This window comes from Oryx dammah, unplaced genomic scaffold, assembly GCF_014754425.2.
Source record: "Oryx dammah isolate SB20612 unplaced genomic scaffold, SCBI_Odam_1.1 HiC_scaffold_11050, whole genome shotgun sequence".
NCBI lineage: Eukaryota > Metazoa > Chordata > Mammalia > Artiodactyla > Bovidae > Oryx > Oryx dammah.
In genome coordinates this window covers 11,382,072-11,404,980 of record NW_024080444.1, presented here as the reverse complement: position 1 = coordinate 11,404,980, position 22,909 = coordinate 11,382,072, and the positions used below count along the sequence as shown (strand labels likewise).

General features: G+C 38.0%; 1 protein-coding gene across 2 annotated transcripts in view; it reads right to left on the bottom strand.

The window, feature by feature from the left end:
• LOC120860226 (plasminogen receptor (KT)) overlaps positions 1 to 22,909 on the bottom strand; it is a 36,045-nt gene that overhangs the window by 2,608 nt on the left and 10,528 nt on the right. For both annotated transcript variants that reach the window (XM_040236010.1, XM_040236009.1), the window contains 2 exons: positions 3,108 to 3,238; positions 2,418 to 2,527 (listed from right to left, as the gene is read on the bottom strand). In XM_040236010.1, coding sequence (XP_040091944.1) covers positions 2,418 to 2,527; positions 3,108 to 3,238 — 241 coding nt within the window. The remainder of the gene's footprint in view (positions 1 to 2,417; positions 2,528 to 3,107; positions 3,239 to 22,909) is intronic.

Here is a 22,909-nt window from a genome sequence, read left to right as displayed (position 1 = left end):
AGGTTCATTAGTGTCATTTTTCTAGATTCCATATATATGCATTAATATATGACACTTGTTTTTCTTTCTGACTGACTTCAGTCTGTATAGCGGGCTCTAGGTTCATTCACCTCACTAGAACTGCCTCAGATGTGTTCCTTTTAATGGCTGAGGAGTACTGCATTGTATATATGTACCACAACTTCTTTATCCATTAATCTGTTGATGTATATCTAGGTTGCTTCCATGTCCAGCTATTGTAAATAGTGTTGCAGTGAATATTGGGGTCCATGTGTCTTTTTCAGTTATGGTTTTCTCAGGGTTATATGCCCAGTGGTGGGATTGCTGGGTCATATGGTAGTTTTATTCCTAGGTTTTTTCTTTTTTTTTCTTAAGGAATCTACATACCGTTCTCCATACTGGCTGTATCAATTTACATTCCCACCTACAGAGCAAGAGGGTCCCCTTTTCTCCACACCCATTCCAGCATTTATTGTTTGTAGATTTTTTTGATGATGGCCATTCTGACTGGCGTGAGGTGATACTTCACTGTAGTTCTGATTTGCATTTCTCTAATAATGAGCATTGTTGAGCATCTTTTCATGAGTTTGTTGGCCATCTGTATGTCTTCTTTGGATAGATGTCTATTTAGTTCTTCCTACCAGTTTTTGATTGGGTTGTTTGTCTTTCTGGTATTAAGCTCCATGAGCTGCTTATATATTTTGGAGATTAATCCTTTATCAGTTGTTTCTTTTGCAGTTATTGTCTCTGTCAAATGGGAATTTTAAAGAACATGTAATTCCTCTATCTTCCTAAGTCTGTGAATGAAATGTTTTACTCCCTACTTCCAATACCTACAAAGGAATCTGCACCTTCTCCTTTCCCATACCATATCGGTCCCTACAGAGCCTCAGGGATAGTCATGAGCCTACAGCTCAGGAGAGAACAGGATGCCAAAAATGCAGGCTTGGGAAACACTGTTTCCAGTATGCTCTGGGCTGAAGGCTTCAGGAGTAGGGAGATAGTTATCCTCATGAGCAGTATGTGGTGGTGGGAATCAAAGACACAGATATCCTGAACTGACGGGAAACCCTGTCTTTCTGGGTCAGGAACGGCATCTGTGTCAGCCGTGCTATTTTCTAGGGCAGTGAGAGCCAGAGTTCAGTGTGAAAGCAGCACGGTACTGGTGAATATTTAACAACATGCTTCCCAAAACAACAAAAAATGTGTATAAGCTTATTATGTACATAGCTTATTATAAATTTTGCTAATATGAAATGTGTGTAGCACATAATTTATAAATAATAACACATACAATACTCTTTATCATGAATTCCATATAGCAAATTGATCCTTAAAGAATGTTTTATTGATTTTTGCTGAACTCTTTTACCCATAGCTCACCTATAACAGTTGATGAGAGAGTATAATTCAACATGAATGATGGTTGCTGTTTTTATTTATGTTAATAAGTAGGACAAAACTGAAACAAGGACAAATGTTGAAACTTACTTGTTTGAGAATGCTGTGAACTTTGTTGAATCAGATAATAGTTTTAAAATATTAGAACACTTCCTAAATTTTTAAATGTTATTCACAATATGATGGCTTTGCAGTACACTTTTAAGATTAATATACATTATAACATTTTCTTCATCATTTTTTTAAGTCTAGACCATGGGTTGGCAAAATTTCTTAAAAGGCCAGAGAGGAAACATCTTAGGCTTGTGGGCACTTTCATATCTATTTCAGTGAGTCATCTCTGACATGGAAATGGAAAAGTAGAAATGAATGGGCACGTCTGTGTTCCAATAAAACTTTATTTTAAAAAATAGGTGGCCAGCCTGTAGACTACAGTTTATCAATCCCAATCAACAAAATAGTAGGTCAAGCCTTAATTTGGGATTTGCAGATTTCCATGGTGTAAATACTCCCACCATGACCAACTTTAAGCTGACATGCCAGTGGGATGGCATGGAAGTCAGAGTTGCATCTGTATTTTATTGTGTCTATATACTGTACCATTTCCAGATACAGATACAGTAGATATACATAACTTGAAGAGATATACATAACTTCAGAGTATAGATAATAGTAAAATTAGAGACTGATAAGTTCTGAGTATGTATTAATGTTTCTTATATAATTCAAACTATTTATTTTCTGTAATTTATTGAATTGTAAGTTTATGTACTTTAATTTTTTTTAGTATAGTTGATTTACAGTGTTGTATTAGTTTATATCATTTAATTTTTAATAATGACTGTATTTAACAAACAGCTTACAAAATTCCTAAACATTTGACAGTTGGCTCTTGTGAGCTATGTAAGAGGGGGCAGAAATATTGGTCAATGGTAGCTCAGGGAGAGCTGGGAGGACTAGATCCTTGAACCAAAAAATGAATCAGAAATTGAGACTCTGGTTTACCAAAGACTTACCTTTCATTCTGTGTATAAGGGTTCCATAGCCCATGTCATACTGGTAGGCAAGGACAAAGCCTAATGGAACCATAGGAAAGATGAGGACGGGCTTCTTCCCTTTAATTGCTCTGATTCAAGAACAAAAAATAATTAATATAAAAGAAAAACCTGTAAATACATATCTCTGTACTCAAAAAACAAAAAAGTTACCTGCTCTTTGGAAGAATATCCTACATTTCAGAAGGTACTTAATTCTCTATGGAGATAGGATTTCCTTATTCATAATTCCTCAGCAGATTCTGCAGTTCTCTGGTAGGGTGTATGAGCCTATGATTTGTTCATCTTTATTTGATGTTGGGGCTCATATTACTCATTTTAAAAATATGTAAGTATTGATATTTATCCCTTAGGGATTGTGGAGATGAATTTGTAGAGACCTTCTATCTTGGCGTAAAGTCAGTCCTCTCCCTTACTTATATTGTAAAATGGAGAAAGGTACAGGAGAAATCTAAGAAACTAAAGGCAGAATTAACTATTACTATCCTTGTTCTACAGAGTTACCCCCAAGCACTAAGCTATAAGAGTTACTTTGTTGACATACATGTGTTAGACTATTTATGTCAAAGTCCTATTTGGCCAACTTAATAATATAATCATGGCAAGACAAAAAGAAATGGAAGAAAATTTTTAAATAAATAGTAAACATACCCCGCTGTTAAAGAGACGGCTGTAATGCCAAAAAAAGTTCCAAAATATTTGAGGAATTCCCGAGACCAAGCAATCTGCATAGCCATTTGTCTTTCTCTCATTTCATTCTGCATTATTAGCTGCCTTTCCAGCTGAACAAAATAAAAGACAAAAGTATGGTTATACATATTTGAATCTGAGCACAGAGTTAGTAATCTGCTTTTCCAGTGCATTTTCTTTCTTAAAATTTATATTATTTATATATTATATAATTTATAACTATAAATAATTTTATAATAACATATTCCATTTTTGTATTTATCAAAGAGGGAAGAAAAAACATGGTTTGGCATTATTTATACCAGTTCAGTTCAGTCGCTCAGTTGTGTCCAACTTTTTGCAACCCCATGGGCTGTAGCACACCAGGCTTCCCTGTCCATCACCAACTCCCTGAGCTTGCTGAAACTCATGTCCATTGAGTCGGTGATGCCATCCAAACATCTCATCCTCTGTCATCCCCTTCTCCTCCTGCCTTCAATCTTTCCCAGCATCAGGGTCTTTTCCAATGAGTCAGTTATTCCCAGCAGGTGGCCAAAGTATTGCAGTTTCAGCTTCAGCATCAGTCCTTCCAATTTATATTCAGGACTGATTTCCTTTAGGATGGACCGGTTGGATCTCCTTGCAGTCCAAGGGACTCTCAAAGAGTCTTATCCAGCACCACAGATCAAAAGCATCAATTCTTCAGTGCTCAACTTTCTTTATAGTCCAACTCTCACATCCATACATGACTACTGGAAAAACCATAGCTTTGACTAGACGGACCTTTGTTGGCAAAGTAATGTCTCTGCTTGTTAATATGCTATCTAGGTTGGTCATAGCTTTTCTTCCAAGGAGCAAGTGTCTTTTAATTTCTTGGCTGCAGTCACCATCTGCAGTGATTTTGAAGCCCCCCAAAATAAAATCTCTCACTGTTTTCATTGTTTTGCCATCTTTTGCCATGAAGTGATGGAGCCAGATGCCAAGATCTTGGTTTTCTGAATGTTGAGTTTTAAGCCAACTTTTTCACTCTCCTCTTTCACTTTCATCAAGAGGCTCTTTAGTTCTTTGCTTTCTGCCATGTGTGGTGTCATCTGCATATCTGAGGTTATTGATATTTCTCCCAGCAATCTTGATTCCAGCTTGTGCTTCATCCGGCCCAGCATGTCGCATGATGTACTCTGCATATAAGTTAAATAAGCAGGGTGACAATATACAGCCTTGACGTACTCCTTTCCTGATTTGGAACCAGTCTGCTGCTCTGTGTCTGGTTCTAACTGTTGCTTCTTGACCTGCATACAGATTTCTCAGGAGGCAGGTAAGGTGGTCTGGTATTTAGATAACCATGATTACTTATATATCCCTTATCATAAATAATTACTTTTAAGCTTTATATTCCATACATTTTCTATTTTCTTACTAAAACACACCATGAAAATTTTCCTTGCAGTGTCAGGAAGTGAGGAAGATAACTGCTTTTTTCTCTTTAAATTTTTCCAATTTCTCTTCACGCACTCCTATCCCTAATACTCATATCACCCTCCTTGAGTATTATACCTTATTTGCCCTAAGGAGGTACAGTATATACCACAGAAAATTTTTTGTTAAAAGGGTGGGTTGAGCTGATCTGTTTTATTTTAAACAATGCTCAAATGTTAGCTCATCAGTTTTGCAAAATATTTTGGGAGCTCAGCTTGGATGGCTGTTAATCTGGAGATTCTCTCATTAAGAACAAAAATACATTTTACAGCAGCTAAAATCAGAATCCAGTTAACATTAGAAGGTTAGTCTGGTATATAAAAATTGTTAATGGGAAGAATTCATGGTGCAATCATTTCCAGTTCTAATTGAATTTTGAAGTGAAGTGAAGTGAGGTGAAGTCGCTCAGTCGTGTCCAACTCTTTGCGACCCCATGGACTGTAGCCCACCAGGCTCCTCAGTCCATAGGATTTTCCAGGCATGAATACTGGAGTGGGTTGCCATTTCCTTCTCCAGGGAATTGAAATTTTAGACAAGCATTTAAATTAGAAATTGATTCTTTAAGCTTGATTTAAAAATGAAAACAAAAGCAGATTGTAGGAAGAATTCATTATGTAGTTATCCATTTCTGGGAAAAGATACTTCTGATATTTACGTACACATGCAATTTAAAAATAAAATATTTCACTATTATAAGAAAATAATGGTTAATTCCTGAAATTGAAAAAGATATTATTTTTGCATGTTCTCCTGTTCTAATTTGTATGGATCTAAGAGTTCTGCAGAAAAGTGAGCCTGACCCAGTCATGACCAATAAATCTTAGATTTGCTGCTGTTTAACCCCTCTAGTGAGCAGTCATTTCTTTTCAAAGACAATGCTAAATAAAAACCTAAACTGAATAGCTACAGAGAGGGAGAGAAAGGTCAAACTGAGAAACAAACATAAGTGTAATTAGAGTTTTATGTTATAAGATTTTTTGTGCTATATGCATTTTCACACAGCCTTTTTGTAAACATAATTGTTTTAGTTATTTCTTTAAAAAATTTTTTATAGTTGATTTACAATGTTGTATTAGTTTCAGATGTACAGCAAAGTGATTCAAAGTGATTCAGTTATATATATGTATATACACACATACATTCTTTATCAGATTCTTTTTCATTTAGATTATTATAGACTATTAAGTTTCCTGTACTATAGAATAGGTCCTTGTTGATTATCTGTTTTATATATAGTAGTGTATATAGGGTAATCTCAAACTCCTAATTTATCCCTCCCCCCTCCTTTCCCCTGTGGTAACCATAAGTTTATTTTCTTAGTTTGTGTGTCTGTTTCTGTTTTGTAAATGAATTTGTCTCATTTTTTTTTTAGATCCCACATATACTTGACATCATGATATTTGTTTTTCTCTGTGTGACTTACTTCTCTATGTCCATCCATGTTGCTGTGAATGGCATTATTTCATTCTTTAGTGTGGCTAAGTAATATTCCATTATATACAATACCACATCTTTATCCATTCCTCTCTCATTGGACATTTAGGTTGCTTCCATGTCTTGGCTATTGTATTAATAAATAGTGCTGCAATGTACATTAGGATGAATGTATCTTTTTGAATTATGGTTTTCTCTGGATAGTTATATGCCCATGACTGGGATCCCTGGATCATATGATAGTTCTACTTTTAGTTTTTTAAGGAACCTATAGTGGCTATACCAATTTACAGTCCTATCCCCAATGTAGGAGGGTTCTCTTTTCTCTACACCCTCCCCAGCATTTATTTCTTGTAGACTTTTTGATGATGGTCATTCTGACTGGTGTAAGGTGATATACCTCCTTGTTGTTTTGATTTGCATTTCTCTAATTAGCTTCATTGAGCATCTCTTCATGTGCTTTTTGTCCATCTGTATGTTTTCTTTGGAGAAACGTCTATTTAGCTCTTCTACCCATTTTTTGATTTGGTTGTTTGTTTTTTGATATTAAGGTGCATGAGCTATTTGTATATTGTAGAGGTTAATCCCTGTCAGTCACATCATTTGCAAATATTTCCTCCCATTCAGTTGGTTGTTTTTTCATTTTGTTTATGGTTTCCTTTGCTGTGCCAAAGTTTTTAGGTTTACTTAGGTCCCATTTGTTTATTTTTGTTTTTAATATTCATTGCTGTAGGAGGTGGATCAAGTCAAAAAAGACTGTAATTTATGTCAAAGAATGTTCTGGCTAAATTTTCCTTTAAGAGTTTTATAGTATCGGTCTTACATTTTGAGTTTATTTTTGTGTATGGTGTTAGAGAATGTTCTAATTTCATTCTTTTATATGTAGCTGTCATGTTTTTCTAGCACTACTTATTGAAGATACTGTATTTTCTCCATTGTATATTCTTGTCTCCTATGTTGTACATTAATTGACCATAGGTGTGTCAGTTCATTTATGGGCTTTCTCTCCTGTTCCATTGATCCATATTTCTGAGACACATATTAATTAAATTGAAAAATTATAAACAAAGAGAAAATATTAAAAGCCACAAGAGAAAAACAACAAATAACATACAAGGGAACCCCCATGAGATTACCAGATGATTTTTCAGCAGAAATTCTGCATGCCAGAACAAAGTAGCATGAAATATTTAAGGTGAAGAAAGGGAAAAACCTACAACCAAGGATACTTTACCCAGAATATTCTACCCAGCAAGGCTTTCATTCAGATTCAACAGAGAAATCAAAAGCTTTACAGACAAAGCAAAGAAAATTCAGCACCACCAAGCCAGAGGAAAAATAAAAAGCTACAACTAAAAACAAGAAACTTATGAATGAGAAAGCTCACCAGTCAAGATACACCTGGAGCTTCTCAGGTGGCGTTAGTGGTAAAGAATCCACCTGCCGATGCAGGAGACACAAGAGATGTGGGTTCAACCCCTGGGTTGGGAAGATGCCCTGGAATAGGAAATGGCACTCCCAATCGCGTATTCTTGCCTGGAAAATTCCATGGGCAAAGGAACCTGGCGGGCTACAGTCCATGGGGTCACAAAGAATAGGACATGACTGATCAATTGAGTACATAAAGAGATAAACATAAAGTAAAAGCAGGAAATAATCCACACACAAATATATCAAAATGAAAAACTGTGAGAAGAAGAGAGTCCATATGCAGGATATTGGAAATGCATTTAAAATTAAAAGACCAACAACTTAAAACAATTTTTCACACACTGAAAGTGAGAGAATGGAAAGAGGTATTCCATGCAAATGGAAATCAAAAAAAGCTGCAGTAGTAATACTATATCAGACAAAACAGACTTCACAGGCTGCTATAAGAAACAAAGAAAGACACTACATAATGATCAAGGGATCAATCCAAGAAGACAACAATTGTAAATATATATGTATCCAACAAGTTATGACCAACCTAGATAGCATATTGAAAAGCAGAGACATTACTTTGTCAACTAAGGTCCGTCTAGTCAAGGCTATGGTTTTTCCAGTGGTAATGTATGGATGCAAGAGTTGAACTGTGAAGAAAGCCGAGCGCCAAAGAATTGATGCTTTTGAACTGTGGTGTTGGAGAAGACTCTTGAGAGTCCCTTGGACTGCAAGGAGATGCAACCAGTCCATTCTGAAGGAGATTAGCCCTGGTTGTTCTTTGGAAGGAATGATGCCAAAGCTGAAACTCCAGTACTTTGGCCACCTCATGTGAAGAGTTGACTCATTGGAAAAGACTGATGCTGGGAGGGATTGAGGGCAGGAGGAAAAGGAGACAACAGGGGATGAGATGGCTGGATGGCATCACCAACTCGATGGACATGAGTTTGAGTGAACTCCAGGAGATGGTAATGGACAGGGAGGCCTGGTGTGCTGCGATTCATGGGGTCACAAAGAGTCGGACATGACTGAGCGACTGAACTGAACTGAACATAGGAGCACCTCAATATATAAGACAAATGATAACAGCCATAAGATTTTCTTTTATAATCCTTCTGAATATTTTATTTTCACAAGAGGTACATTTTTTATTATGTGCCGTTTATTCATACTCACTTTCTTGTGATAAAAACTGAAGTCTAATTTGATAGTACTGATTAGCAAGCAAGGATAGGAAATATTAAAAACAATAGTGGCTCAGTATTGGTGATGGGTCTGGGGGGCAGAGGAGCCATAGGAAAGACAGAATGGTAGAAAGGGAAAGGCATGAACTGTCAAGAATGACATTGGCATCACTGACTCTCAGTTAGCTCTCCCTATCTTAAATAGAAAATGAATTCCAAGTGAATCAAAGCCCCAAATGTACCAAATGAAGTGATACATGTATTATAAGGAAAATTTGAAGACTGCTTGTGTATCCTTAGGAAGTCAAAGACCTTTCCAAGGAAAACAAGAAACATGAAAAAAAAGATGAACAGATTTTATTCATGAAAAACAAAAAATTCGCTGCTTCACTCCTATTAGGATGGCTACTATGAAGAAGAAGAACAACAACAGAAAACAAGCATTGGCATGGGGCAAAGATGTGGAAAAAGTGGAACCCTTGTACATTGCTGATGGGAATGTAAAATGGCGCAGCTGCCACAGAAAATGGTATGGCAATTCCTTAAAATAATTAAACACAGAATTATCATTTGATCCAGCAATTCCACTTCTGGGTGTATACCGAAAAGCAACGGAAGCAGGGACTTGAATAAATACATACATACCCAAGTTCATTGCAGCATTATTCACAATAGCCAAAAAAGTGGGAGTAACCCAAAAGGCCACCAACAGATGAATGAATAAACAAAACAAGACATATACATGAAATATTATTTAACCTTAAAAAGGAGAAAAATTCTAAACATGCTCCAACATGGAAGAAACTCAAGGACATTGTGCCAGTTGAAATAAGCCAATCACAAAATAGCAAATGTTATAAAACTCCAGTAATATGAGGTACCCTGAGGAGTCAAATTCATAGAGACAGAAAGTAGAATGATGATTGCCAGGGTTTGGGGAGAGAGGGAGTCGAGAGATACTGTTTGATGAGTACAGAATTTCAGTTGGGAAAATGGAAAAAGATGGATGGTGGTGATGGTTGCATGAAGGAGCATGATGAAAGGGTTAAGAATGTGTGTGAGCCCTGCAATCAGACTGCCTGCAGTGAGTACTAATGTCACACTTACAACACTGTGTCCTTGGGCAAATCACTTAATTTCTTTGTAGCTCAGTTTCTTCATCTATAAAATATAGAAAGTAATAGTAACTACCTTACTGGGTTGTCATGAGGACTACAGTTTTAATGAGAATAACATGTAAAAATAATAGAGCCCCATGGCTGAATTCCAGAGAAGGCAATGCCAGTGTTCCAGTACTGGCAACACTCCAGTATTCCTGCATGGAAAATCCCATGGACGGAAAAGCCTGGTAAGCAGCAGTCCATGGGGTCGCTGAGTCAGACATGACTGAGCAACTTCACTTTCACTTTTCACTTTCATGCATTGGAGAAGGAAATGGCAACCCACTCCAGTGTTCTTGCCTGGAGAATCCCAGGGACGGCGGAGCCTGGTGGGCTGACCCCCATAGACAGGGGTCTATGGGGTTGCACAGAGTCGGACACAATTGATGCGACTTAGCAGCAGCAGCATGGCTGAATTCAGAAACATCTATTAAAATTTAGACTTCCCAGGTAGCTCAGTGGTAAAAATCCACTTGCCAAGCAGCAGACATGGGTTCAGTCTCTGGGTCAGGAAGATCCCCTGGAGAAGGAAAAGGCAACTCACTCTAGTATTCTTGCCTGGGATATCCCATGGACAGAGAAGCCTGGCTAGCTACAGTCTATGGGGTCACAAAAGAGTTGGACATGACTTAGTGACTAAACAATAACATTAAAATTTAAAATACACCTACCCCTTGATCTGTCAATTCCACTTTCAGGTCAAGTCAAGACTTAATGAAAAATGGTTGTTTTTTTCTGTTATTTGTATCATCATCATAATTATTCCTATGCAGCTATTTATTCTGACATGGAAAAATCTTTCAGCCTATCATATGTGTGTGTGTGTGTCCTTGGCTATATATGCATTTTTCCCTTGAGATCTGTTTCTTTCCTTATCCCCATCACCACTACTTAATCTTAGTCTTCCCATGTCCTTCACTTAGCATTATACTCTGGGTTCATTCTTTATGAGTATAAAGAAGTTAGATACCATACTAGGAAATTAAGGTCACATGATAAGCCTACAACTGGGTCAGGAAAAGAAACTGTTGACTAGGTCCTGCTCACATCACCCCTCAATAAGGAGCGTGTCTGAGGTGTCTAACAAGTAGCTAAGTGTGGCCAGAATGGAATGAGCAAGGGGGAAAGTGATAGAAGGTGCAGTCAGAGGTGACTGTAAGAGATAGATCACCCAGGGCAGTGCTTCTCAAGCTCTAACATGCATATGAATCATTTGGGGATGTGTTAAAAGCAGATTCTGATTCAGTAAGACAAGGAAGGACACATGATTCTGTATTTCTAATCAGATCCTATGTTGCTGTTTTTAGAAAATAGACCATATTTGAGTACAGTGTAGATCTTATAGGCCTTTGCTGGAATTTTAGTAAAAATTCTAAGGAAGATGGGAAGCTACTGGAGTGCTCTGAACCAGAAGTGTGGTTTAACATTTTAACAGAGCAGTCTGACTTTTAAGAATATCATGTACCTAAAACCCATGAACACATATTTTTACCACTCGCAGCAGCAATGCTCATAATAGATCCAAATGAATCCATCTAAATATCCATTAACAGTAGGATGGATACATAAATTATGATATATTTGTATAATGGAATACTAAAAACCATGGAAAAAGAATGAATTACTGCTACAAGTAACAATGTGGACAAACCTCACAGACATGAACTTAAGAAAAAAAAAGAATACACGCTGTATGATCCTATATATGCATGCGTGCATGCTAGGTTGCTTCAGTCTCATCCAACTCTTTCAACCCTATGGACTGTAGCCCCCCAGGATCTTCCTTCCATGGGATTCTCCAGGCAAGAATACTAGACTAGGTTGCCATGCCCTCTTCCAGAGGATGATCCCATATATATGAAGCATTAAAAATGGCAAAATTAATCTATGGAGGCAGAGATCCAGATAGTGGCTGCTTTGAACAGTAGGAGAGGCAGGAGGAAGCCTCCTAGGTTGCAAATGTTATATATATTGATCTGGATGGTAATTATATAGGCATAAATGTATTTAGAAATTCATTGACCTCTATACACAAGATCTGTACACTTTACTGTGTCTATGATATACTTCAGAAGAAAATAAGAGGTTGTAAGGGAACAGGGTAAAAACTGCGAAAGCCACTGGGAGACTAGCACTAATCCAAGGAAAAGATGGGGGGCTGGAGTAGAGTGATAGCAGTGGAGATACAAAGTGGTTGCATTGTGGAAATGTTTGGAATTTAGAACTAAAGATTGTTTTCTAATGGACTGAATAAAAGGATGTGAGAGAAGGGAAAGAGTAAGAAGGGATCCCAGGTTTGTATTAGCCTGAGCACAGCATACTGGTGCCACTTATGGAGATGGAGAAGCCTGTAGGAAGAGTAGATCTGGTGGATGAGAATGGGGTCAAAATGAGGAACTGGGGTTTGCATATGTTAATTTGAGATGTTTGTGGATATACAGGTGGCTATGTCAAGTAGGCAGTCTGTAGCTATAGCCAAAGTCTGGGCTAGCAATAGAAATTTGAAGTCATCAGTTATATAGCTGGTGTTTGAAATTATGAGACTAGACAAGCTCCCCTAGGAAGTGGGTGTAGATGCAGAAGAGAGGACAAGTGTGATCTGAATCAGGGCTACTCCAGGAATGTACAGGAGTCAGGGAGAAGAGGAGGCAAAGGGGTCTAAGCTAGTGTGGTCAGGGAAATAGGACGGAAACCAAGAAATGCTTTCCCAGAAAGGGACTAAAGGATGTGCTTCAAGGAGTGATCAGTGATCAACCATGTCAAGAGCTGCTGAGAAACTGAGTGTGATGAAGACTGAGAGATTAATTATATTGACTAGTAAACATCTGAAACTATGCCTGTCACATAGTAAGCGTTCAAATATCACAGGCTACATGAAGACTATCATAAAGCCTGTGTAAATCCAATCATTGTTCTTGGCAGGAGATCGTGTTTTACAGTGAAGAAAGTAAATGTTCTTCAGCAACAAGCTCACTCTTTTACTCTTCCCTCCAGCTCTTGATATTTTGGCTTAAAATGGGCAAGAGTAAAGGATCTTCTCCTAGGGAAATAGACTAGCTTTCAGTCCTAGAGATGATAGACAAATGAAGTGTTTTATTGGCCTGTTCTGTAGCTTAAAGACTTAAAGGGAATGTCCTTCTTCAGGGAAACAGGAATACCATGTATTCAACCCCCCTGTGCTTCAGTTTCCTCATCAACAAAATGGGATTATCATGCTTATTTCATGATGTGTAACAAAGATTCAGTTAAGTTCCGTTCAGTCGCTCAGTCATGTCCAACTCTTTGTGACCCCATGGACTGCTACATGCCAGGCCTCCCTGTCTATCACCAACTCCCAGACTCATGTCCATTGAGTCGATGATGCCATCCAGCCATCTCATCCTCTGTTGTCCCCTTCTCCTCCCACCTTCAATCTTTCTCAGCATCAGGGTCTTTTCCAATGAGTCAGGTCTTGGCATGAGGTGGCCAAATTATTGGAGTTTCAGCTTTAGCATCAGTCCTTCCAATGAATATTCAGGACTGATTTCCTTTAGGATGGACTGGTTGGATCTCCTTGCTGTCCAAGGGACTCATGAGTCTTCTCCAACACCACAGTTCAAAAGCATCAATTCTTACAGGTATTAATATACACAAAAGTTTAGAACAATGCTAAGGCACATAGTAAGTGCTAAATAAACAGTAGATACTTATATTATCATAATGATATCAGTGTCCTCCAGCTAAAGACTACCAGGAACATGCCTCTAGTTAAAAAAAAATGTCATGGACCTGCTGCAGTGAAGGAGACACATACTGTGGGAACTGTGAGGAGTCTCAGTGAGAAGGTATTAGAAAAAGATTTATACCATATAGACTTATGCCAAGTGATCTGGGGGAGGTTCAAAGATCGTTTGAACTGGGTACTGCCAGAAAGTTGGAGTGTTTCCCATGATTGGAGATCTTAAGCCTTCTTATCTAGAAGGTAAAAAAAAAAAAAAAATCAAGCAGATCTAAATGGCAAATATTAAAGACGCAGCAGCACTCCTATTAGTCAGGGCTGAGGGTGTTCGGTCATTCTGCAGTTTAGACAATGTTCCTACCTTTGTTTGCTAACATAATTACAGAGTGGTCTTGCCTGATGGTGGTGATCTGTGAAACTGTCTCAGCAGGGACTAGCTGAGAGTGCCACGTCCGCTCCTAGCTGTCAGCTGGATAGTTTTCTTTCTCATTCTGTGTAAAATGACCTGTGCTTTGAGGGGGTGATTAAAAGACTTCAGGAAGACTTTCAATTTCCTCTGACAATATCTGACTTATGAGTCATCAAAGAGAACGTGGAGAGGTGGGTGAGAGGGTACACTGATTGAGAACTCTGATTGCTTAGTGCTAGATGCACCCATCATCTGTGCTTTGCAGATCAGCTGCTCTCTGGGACCTCTCTGAAAAAGACAGAAAATTAATGGGTGACTCAAAGTGAGCCCAGGGAGAAAGTATCAGCAGGAGGTGAGAGGAGTTTGCTTCTGGCTCTTGGAGCAAAGGGATCCTGGCACACATTGCAGGATAAGATGGCATTCTCCTAGGTAACCTCAAGCCATTAGGAATATGAAGTGGAAAAAATAGCTTCATAGTGAGTAGGAATAACCTTCCCTGAGGGACGGAGCCCATGGAAAACTCCCAGCCAGAATGTATATCCGGAAAACCAAGATACCAAGGAGAAATATCAAGGAAGAGAAAGGAGCTAGGGTGAAGTTTCCAGGGGTCTGAAATGTAAACAACCAGGAATGGTGGTGTAGTATGGCCACTAGCCCTCAGAAGGAATCTTTTGGTTCAGATAATCATTGTGGAAATGTGGGGGACTGAATGCAAGCTTTCTAGAAGGTTCTGAAACTCTGGTGCCAGCCTTCATTTGAATCAGGCTAGGAGGGGTTTTTATTTAGAATTCCAGCATTTGCTCACTCTACCTAGTTAAGTCCTTGTTTATATTTTGCTTGCCTTTCTCCATGTAAAATTATCCTATAAAACCACGGATTGCCAGAAAATGACCTGACATGTTGACAGAATTAAGGCAGCCTTGGAAGAAAACTTATGACCAATCTAGATAGCATATTCAAAAGCAGAGACATTAATTTGCCGACAAAGGTCCGTCTAGTCAAGGCTATGGTTTCTCCTGTGGTCATGTATGGATGTGAGAGTTGGACTGTGAAGAAAGCTGAGCACCGAAGAATTGATACTTTTCAACTGTGGTGTTGGAGAAGACTCTTGAGAGTCCCTTGGACTGCAAGGAGATCCAGCCAGTCCATTCTGAAGGAGATCAGCCCTGGGATTTCTTTGGAAGGAATGATGCTAAAGCTGAAACTCCAGTACTCTGGCCACCTCATGCGAAGAGTTGACTCATTGGAAAAGACTCTGATGCTGGGAGGGATTGGGGGTAGGAGGAGAAGGGGACGACAGAGGATAAGATGGCTGGATGGCATCACTGACTCGATGGACGTGAATCTGAGTGAACTCCGGGAGTTGGTGATGGACAGGGAGGCCTGGCGTGCTGCGATTCATGGGGTCGCAAAGAGTCGGACACAACTGAGCAACTGAACTGAACTGATGTTAGACCAGTTTCAGGATCTGAAAGACCACAGAGAGGTCAGATAGAGTGGGCTCAGGCAGAGAGGGTCAAAGAGGCAGGCTGTGGAGTTTGGAGAAACTTCCTGCCTGGCCTCTATACCCATGGGCTCTAAGAGCACAATAAATATTATTACTTCATTCTCACCCTTCCTCTACAATGCTTATTCTCTGTGGTATTACATAATTCACCAACCAAGTTGGAGTCTGTGGCTTTGGATCCAAAGAGATCCAGATGATCAGCCTCCTTTGGTTACTAGTTACCTGATCTCAAGCATGAAACCCTATACCATAATTTCCTCAGCCTGTAAAATGCAGCCAGTAATACCTTCCTTGCAAGGTTATTGTGAGACTTAGAGGTAATATTTGTAAAAAGGCAAGCCCAGGGAGGAGGAAACAAAGGATGATGAAGCCAATCAAATCTACTGTGATGCTTTCCACATCTCATGTCAAGTGGGAATATTTGGGGAGAGGAATTTTTAAATGTCTTCAAAATATAAAATGACTTAAAAAAAATCTATTGATTAACATAATGCTCAACTCAAAGGGACATTTGTTATTTTGCACTATTAAGTCTCCCTACCCTAAATATCAAAGTAGCAAGATTTTCTAAGAATTGCAATTGAAGGATACATAGCATATCCTAATAGCCTGAAAAATAATTGCTGAACAGATGTTGACCATGAAAGACGTTAAAATTTGTCTCTGATGTTTAAATGTTTCTGGGTATGTAAAAATCATTAAGTTTACCTAAAATCATTGGTTTGAGTAAACTCTGGATAAAGCAATATGATATTGATTTTGTGCTAAATCAAAATAAGATTTCTTTCTACAAAATCGCAATTGATGACATTTGTTTACTTAAGGTATAACAGGAAATAGCCAAGATGTCCTAAAATACTGTTGGGGGTGGTGGGGGTGTGTAAGATAATAGAAGGAAGTCATAACCTAATGCAATACCAATTTTATCTACATCAGCATATTTCTCATGAGGGTAGCATACTTTGGTTTTGTGTTAGAAAACTCCACAGTAGTTTGTCACGTGTAGGAAACAAAGGTGACGTCACATTGACCAATTCTTAGCGGCTTTGGTGAGAAGCAGTGAGAAACTGGTGTTGATTGAACTCTGCCTTCCATGCATCACCTGTCATCAGTGGCACAGATTTTTGGGACCATCCTCCAGAATCAAAGGTAGGGTCTGTGGCTTCGAAGCAAGAGTAAGTTTGACCCTTAACCGTCAAACCATGAAACGAAGCAGGTAGCCTCATAGGTGTCCTGATGTGTGCACTGATTTTTGTGCTTTGTCCATCTCAGCTGTCCTCAATTTTTTTAGCTAGCCAACACATGCTGAAGCTGAAGTTAACTGGGTTCGGTATTAAAATTTGAACTGAAATTCAAAGGGAAAGTATAAAATTTGAACTGAAATTCAAAAGGAAAGAAAGGTTGGCTGGAAAGCCTCAAGTAATTTGGGTGTACCTCCCCTTACCCACTGCTAGCATGCTAAAGGTTTTGGGCATCTTCTCCTCAACTGGGCAATCCTAGGCCAACCTCCTTGGCAGCAAAAATACACAGAGGTGAGAAGCTGGCCTGGCCTGGGCAGAACTGAACTGATTTCTTAGAAATCTGACATCTGTACTGTGAGATCTGGATGGGGGAAAGGCAGCAAATCTCTTAGAACAACAGTTCTGGGGAACTAGCTGCTGTTGCTAAGTCACTTCAGTCATGTCCAACTCTGTGCAACCCCATAGACGGAAGCCCACGAGACTCCCCCATCCCTGGGATTCTCCAGGCAAGAACACTGGAGTGTGTTGCCATTTCCAACTAGGGTTTAATCAAAATGAGACTTAAAAAGGCTGAACACTGTGCAAATGCTACAGTTAGTTATATAAAAGTACAAATGCTGGTTTGAATCTTGGCTCCACGGTATACTGATAGCGTGACTCTAGGCAAGCTACTTAACCTCTCTGTGCTTCAGGTTCCTCATCTATAAAATGAGAATAATAATTGGATCGCCTTACTAAGTTATCATGAAATAAAATATGAGAATACATAAAATTCTCAGAATAGTGGCTGGTATTTACTATGCACTCAGTAAAAATTAGTTACTAGTATTAGTGACATATTTCTTTATTAAAATACCTAATGGATGTGAAACATTATTTGCAGTGTTACAGTAAAGAGACTTCACTCTGCCGTTTTCATTTTCCCTCTTGGTTGATAGAAGTTGGGGCAGGGCTTGATGAATTGTTGCTGGTGTTTTTTAGTCACTAAGTTGTATCTAACTCTTCTGCAACCCCATGGGCTGTAGCCCTCTAGGCTCCTATGTCCATGGGATTTCCCAGGCAAGAATACTGGAGTGCATTGCCATTTCCTTCTCCATGGGATCTTCCCAACCCAGGGATTGAACCCATGTCTCTTGCTGGGCAGACATATTCTTTACCACTAAACCAGCTGGAAAGCCCAAGTTGATGAATAGTATTTATTTTTCTCCTTCCATTTACTTAATAATAAGAAGTAGGTTTGAACAATGAAAATCTCATAATAATATGAAATAAATTTTAAAAGGCTTCTGTGTATTTCTTATACCTCCTGTTGACTTTCAGCATATGTACTGTGAAAGGTATAGATTTTTTTTTAATTAGCTCTAAGCAGTTAAATAACATTTGCTGTAAAATCTCACTAAGGCAAGTGTAAATAATTATGAATACTTTTTCATAACCATACTTCTCAAAGCAGTTTCTTCTATACTTTAATATGGTCTTTCAACATTCATCTTTTTACTTAGCAGCAGATGATATGTGCTTTCTCAAAGGGAAATTTAGATTAACAATTTTTCTTTTTTTTCTCATCTGTTATTTTATTCTGGTTCCATATATTCTGTTACTGGTTTGTAGTTTATATTCAGGTTTTTATTGCTTTAATAAGGGCTTTCCTGGTAGCTCAGGTGGTAAAGAATCTGCCTACAATGCAGGAGACATTGGGGCAATCCCTGGGTTGGGAAGAGCCCATGGAGAAGGAAATGGCAACCCACCCAAGTATTCTTGCCTGGGAAATCCCATGAACAGGGCAGCCTGGTGGGCTACAATCCACAGGGTTTCAAAAGAGTCAAACACGACTCTGATTAAACACACACACACATTTCTTTAATAAGTTGATAATAAAGACCAGCTAACTCAAGGAATCAAGTAATTTCCTTCTAATAATACTTAATCATTTGTTGATTTAAAGTAAAATTAATCCTTCCTGAGTAGGTTCCAAAGATAAGCTGAATAGATTAGGGATCTAAATGTTTTTTAAAATATATAAAGCTGTACAAATACCATAGGGAAACATGGGTGACTGCCTCTTCAACTTTAATACAGGAAAAGGCTTTCAAAATAAAGACTCAAAATGCAGAGGCAATAAAGGATTATTCATTTGAATACATGAAAATTTTTCAATTTTTTTCATGGCATTAAAAACCCCATGATAAAGTAAAAGATAAATGACAATCTGGGAGAAAATATTTGCAATATATTCCACAAACAAGAGATCAATGTTGCTAATGTATAAAGAACTGAGAGACAAGGGACAAAAATCAATGAACAGATAGTTCACAAAAACAAGGCATATAAATGGCCCTCAAATGTGAGAAAATGTTCAAGTTTACTCATAATTAAAGAAATGCAAGTTAAAACAAGGCTGAGGTACCATTTCTTGCCTATCAGATTGGCAAAAATTAAAAAGCAAGACTACACATTCTGTTGCGAGACTCTGGGAAAATAGGTATTCTCAAATTGGTACAACCTTTCTGAAGGGAAATACCTAAGTGGCAATACCTAACAAAACTATAAGGCACCTGCCTTTGACCCAGTCGTCCCACTTCTGGAATTCTAGTCTGACGGTATACCTCCAACACAACAAAAATGTAAAAAGCAAAGGTTATTCACCGAAGCACTGTTTATAACAGCAAAATATTTGAAATAATCTAAGTACTTCTGGTAGGCAGAATACTGCCTCTCCCCAAAATAAGTCCATGTCTTAATGCTCAGAATCCATGAATTCATATTACATTACATGGCAAAAAGGGCAGATGTAATTAACTAAGGAACTTGAGATGGGGAGATTATCCTGAATTATCCAGGTTGGCCCAATGTAATCGCAAGTGTCACTGGTGAAAGATGGAGGCAAGAGAGTCCGATTTAGAGAAAAAGATGCTACACTTCTGGCTCAAAGAGGGAGGAAGGCGACATGAGCCAAGGAACTTGGGCAGCCTCGAGAAACTACAAAAAGCAAGGAAAGGGATTCTCCCCTAAACCTTCCAGAAGGAATGCAGCTCTGCTGACAGCTTGATTTTCTTCCAATGAGACCCATTTCAAACTTCCAGAACTGTAAGATTATTTTGTGTCTTGATAATTTGTCATACTAATAGGAAACTAATACAGTGCCCAAACATAATATGAATAAATTATATCCACACAATGGAGCATTATGCAACTGTTAGAAATGGGAACAGCTCTATGAACTGACTGCAATGATTCCCATGATATACTGTTAAATGAAAAAAGCAAGGTACTAAAAGGTATCAATGGTATGCTACCCTTCATGTAACATAGAAGGGGACATAGGAAAATACACGTCTGTCAGTCTATTGTGCAAAAGATGCAGGAAGGGTAAACTGAAGACTAGGAGATCAGACACTTACAGAGACAGCATGGGAAAGGATGTATAAAGAGGATATTAGGAATAGGTTAGCAAAGATGAGGACTGAGGGATGCTTCTTTGAGTGTATCATTTTGTATAGCTTTAATTATTAGAATATTGTTTTGTTTCATATACTCCCCTACCCTGTAACTAAACTCAACCTGGATATGGAGAGAATACAAAGTATAACTGTATTGCAAATGAAATAATCACCCTGATGGAGCCTAGGAAGAACTAATCTAATTTACAGAAAAACAGCTTGACTTGACAGTGTAAAAGGGAAAAGAACATGCAAATAATGTTCTCTGGTTAGTGAACCTGTTTCTCATCAGGATATGTATTGGAAACCCTGTAACTATTTCATGTTTCCACTAGGATTGAAGTGAATATACTGTAGAAAATGAGAGCCAGGTTTTTCACTGTTTGAGAAAAAAAAAACTTAAATACAAAGAAAAAGGAAAGGCCAGAATAAACATCATAATGCACTGGAATTAGATGCAGCAGGATGAACTCATGGTTTAGAAAATGAATACTTCTATGTATAAGTCTGTATATATCCATGGGTTGGTATATAAATACATGTCTTTGCTGAAAGGATCTAGGAATAATGACCATAGCAGTAAGCACACTTAGAGCCCAGATCTTGGTTTCTAAACACCATTTTCTAAAAACCAGGACTCTTTGAATGAGTGATTAATTCCAGGCCTGGGACAGGAACGATATATATGAACTAACTTATGATCACAGATAATGAGCAAAAAATGAAGGGATATGCCAAAGGGACATAAGAATCAACTGGAAGGAATTCCCAGTAGACAAAATAACTTCAGCCATAAAAAAAATAATCATGGTACTAAATTATAACCCATAGAATAATATGTCCATATAACCATATTGGTATAAATAAGTGAATAAATAAATACATGGAGATGGAATAGCTTTTCCAGTGAACAAATATAAATGGAATGAAGGAAATAACAAGTTGCCACTAGGCAAACAGCACAGTAATCATTTTTCCATGTAAGATCCCACCAATGGATGCTAAAAGCAGTAGGCAAAAGTTTGAGGAGAAGCAAGACAGTAATAGACTCTCAACATATCTCGTCAAAGATATTTATCAATAAGAAAAAATAGTAACTTTCCCTTAACCAAGTGACCAAAGTTTAACATTACTAGTAATAAGACCTACCAACAGTATTCTCTGATATGACTCAATGAGAAAGACATAACAGCATTCTGTGGTTTAAGAATAAGGTGTAAAAAGTGCACAAACTCAATCTAGTCATGAGAAAAAGTTGGAAAAACCCAAAGTGAGAGAAATTATACTAAATAACCACTACTTATACAAAAAGTACTTATCATGGAAGCAAAGGAAAGAATGAGAAACTGTCACAGAGCAAAGGAGACTAACAAGAAACAACAGTTAAATACAATATGAGATCTGGGATCCCTGAAACACAAAAGGAATATGAGGAGAAAACCTGGTGAAATTTCAGAAAGATCAGTAATTTAGTCAAAAGTGTTGTACTGATGTTAATTTGCTGGTTTTGGTCACTGTACTATGATTTTATAAATTGTTAGTATTGAAGAAAGCTGAACAAAGGGTATACGTAAACTCTCTCCTATTGATGGCTTAGCAACTTTTCTGCAAATATAATATTATCTCAAGCTAAAACATTTCTTAAAATCTGTACTCACTCTTATTCTGCATTTTAGTAACTTTATTTAAGAATAATGATATTTTAGCTTTCCCTCTTATATTAAGTATTAAGGATGTTTATAGGGTTATTTTTTCTCTCTAAAATCCTTCTCCCCCTGTTGCCCCATATTTTAAGGAGGAAAATGATATAGAAACAAGACACATATGAGAAGTCTAAAGATTTTAACAGTAAGCCTACCTTACATTATTTCTGAGATAAATGGGTCGTGAAGATCTTTTTTGTACAGTTCTTCTGTGTATTCTTGCCACCTCTTCTTAATATCTTCTGCTTCTGTTAGGTCCAGACCATTTCTGTCCTTTATCGAGCCCATCTTTGCATGAAATGTTCCCTTGGTATCTCTAATTTTCTTGAAGAGATCTCTAGTCTTTCCCATTCTGTCCTTTTCCTCTATTTCTTTGCATTGATCGCTGAAGAAGGCTTTCTTATCTCTTCTTGCTATTCTCTGGAACTCTGCATTCAGATGCTTATATCTTTCCTTGTCTCCTTTGCTTTTTGCCTCTCTTCTTTTCACAGCTATTTGTAAGGCCTCCCCAGACAGCCATTTTGCTTTTTTGCATTTCTTTTCCATGGGGATGGTCTTGATCCCTGTCTCCTGTACAATGTCACAAACCTCATTCCATAGTTCATCAAGCACTCTATCTATCAGATCTAGGCCCTTAAATCTATTTCTCACTTCCACTGTATAATCATAAGGGATTTGATGTAGGTCATACCTGAATGGTCTAGCGGTTTTCCCTACTTTCTTCAATTTGAGTCTGAATTTGGCTATAAGGAGTTCATGATCTGAACCACAGTCAGCTCCTGGTCTTGTTTTTGTTGACTGTATAGAGCTTCTCCATCTTTGAATGTAAAGAATATAATCAATCTGATTTCACTGTTGACCATCTGGTGATGTCCATGTGTAGGGTCTTCTCTTGTGTTGTTGGGAGAGGGTGTTTGCTATGACCAGTGCATTTTCTTGGCAAAACTCTATCAGTTTTTGCCTTGCTTCATTCCGCATTCCAAGGCCAAATTTGCCTGTTACTCCAGGTGTTTCTTGACTTCCTACTTTTGCATTCCAGTCCCCTATAATGAAAAGGACCTCTTTTTTGGGTGTTAGTTCTAAAAGATCT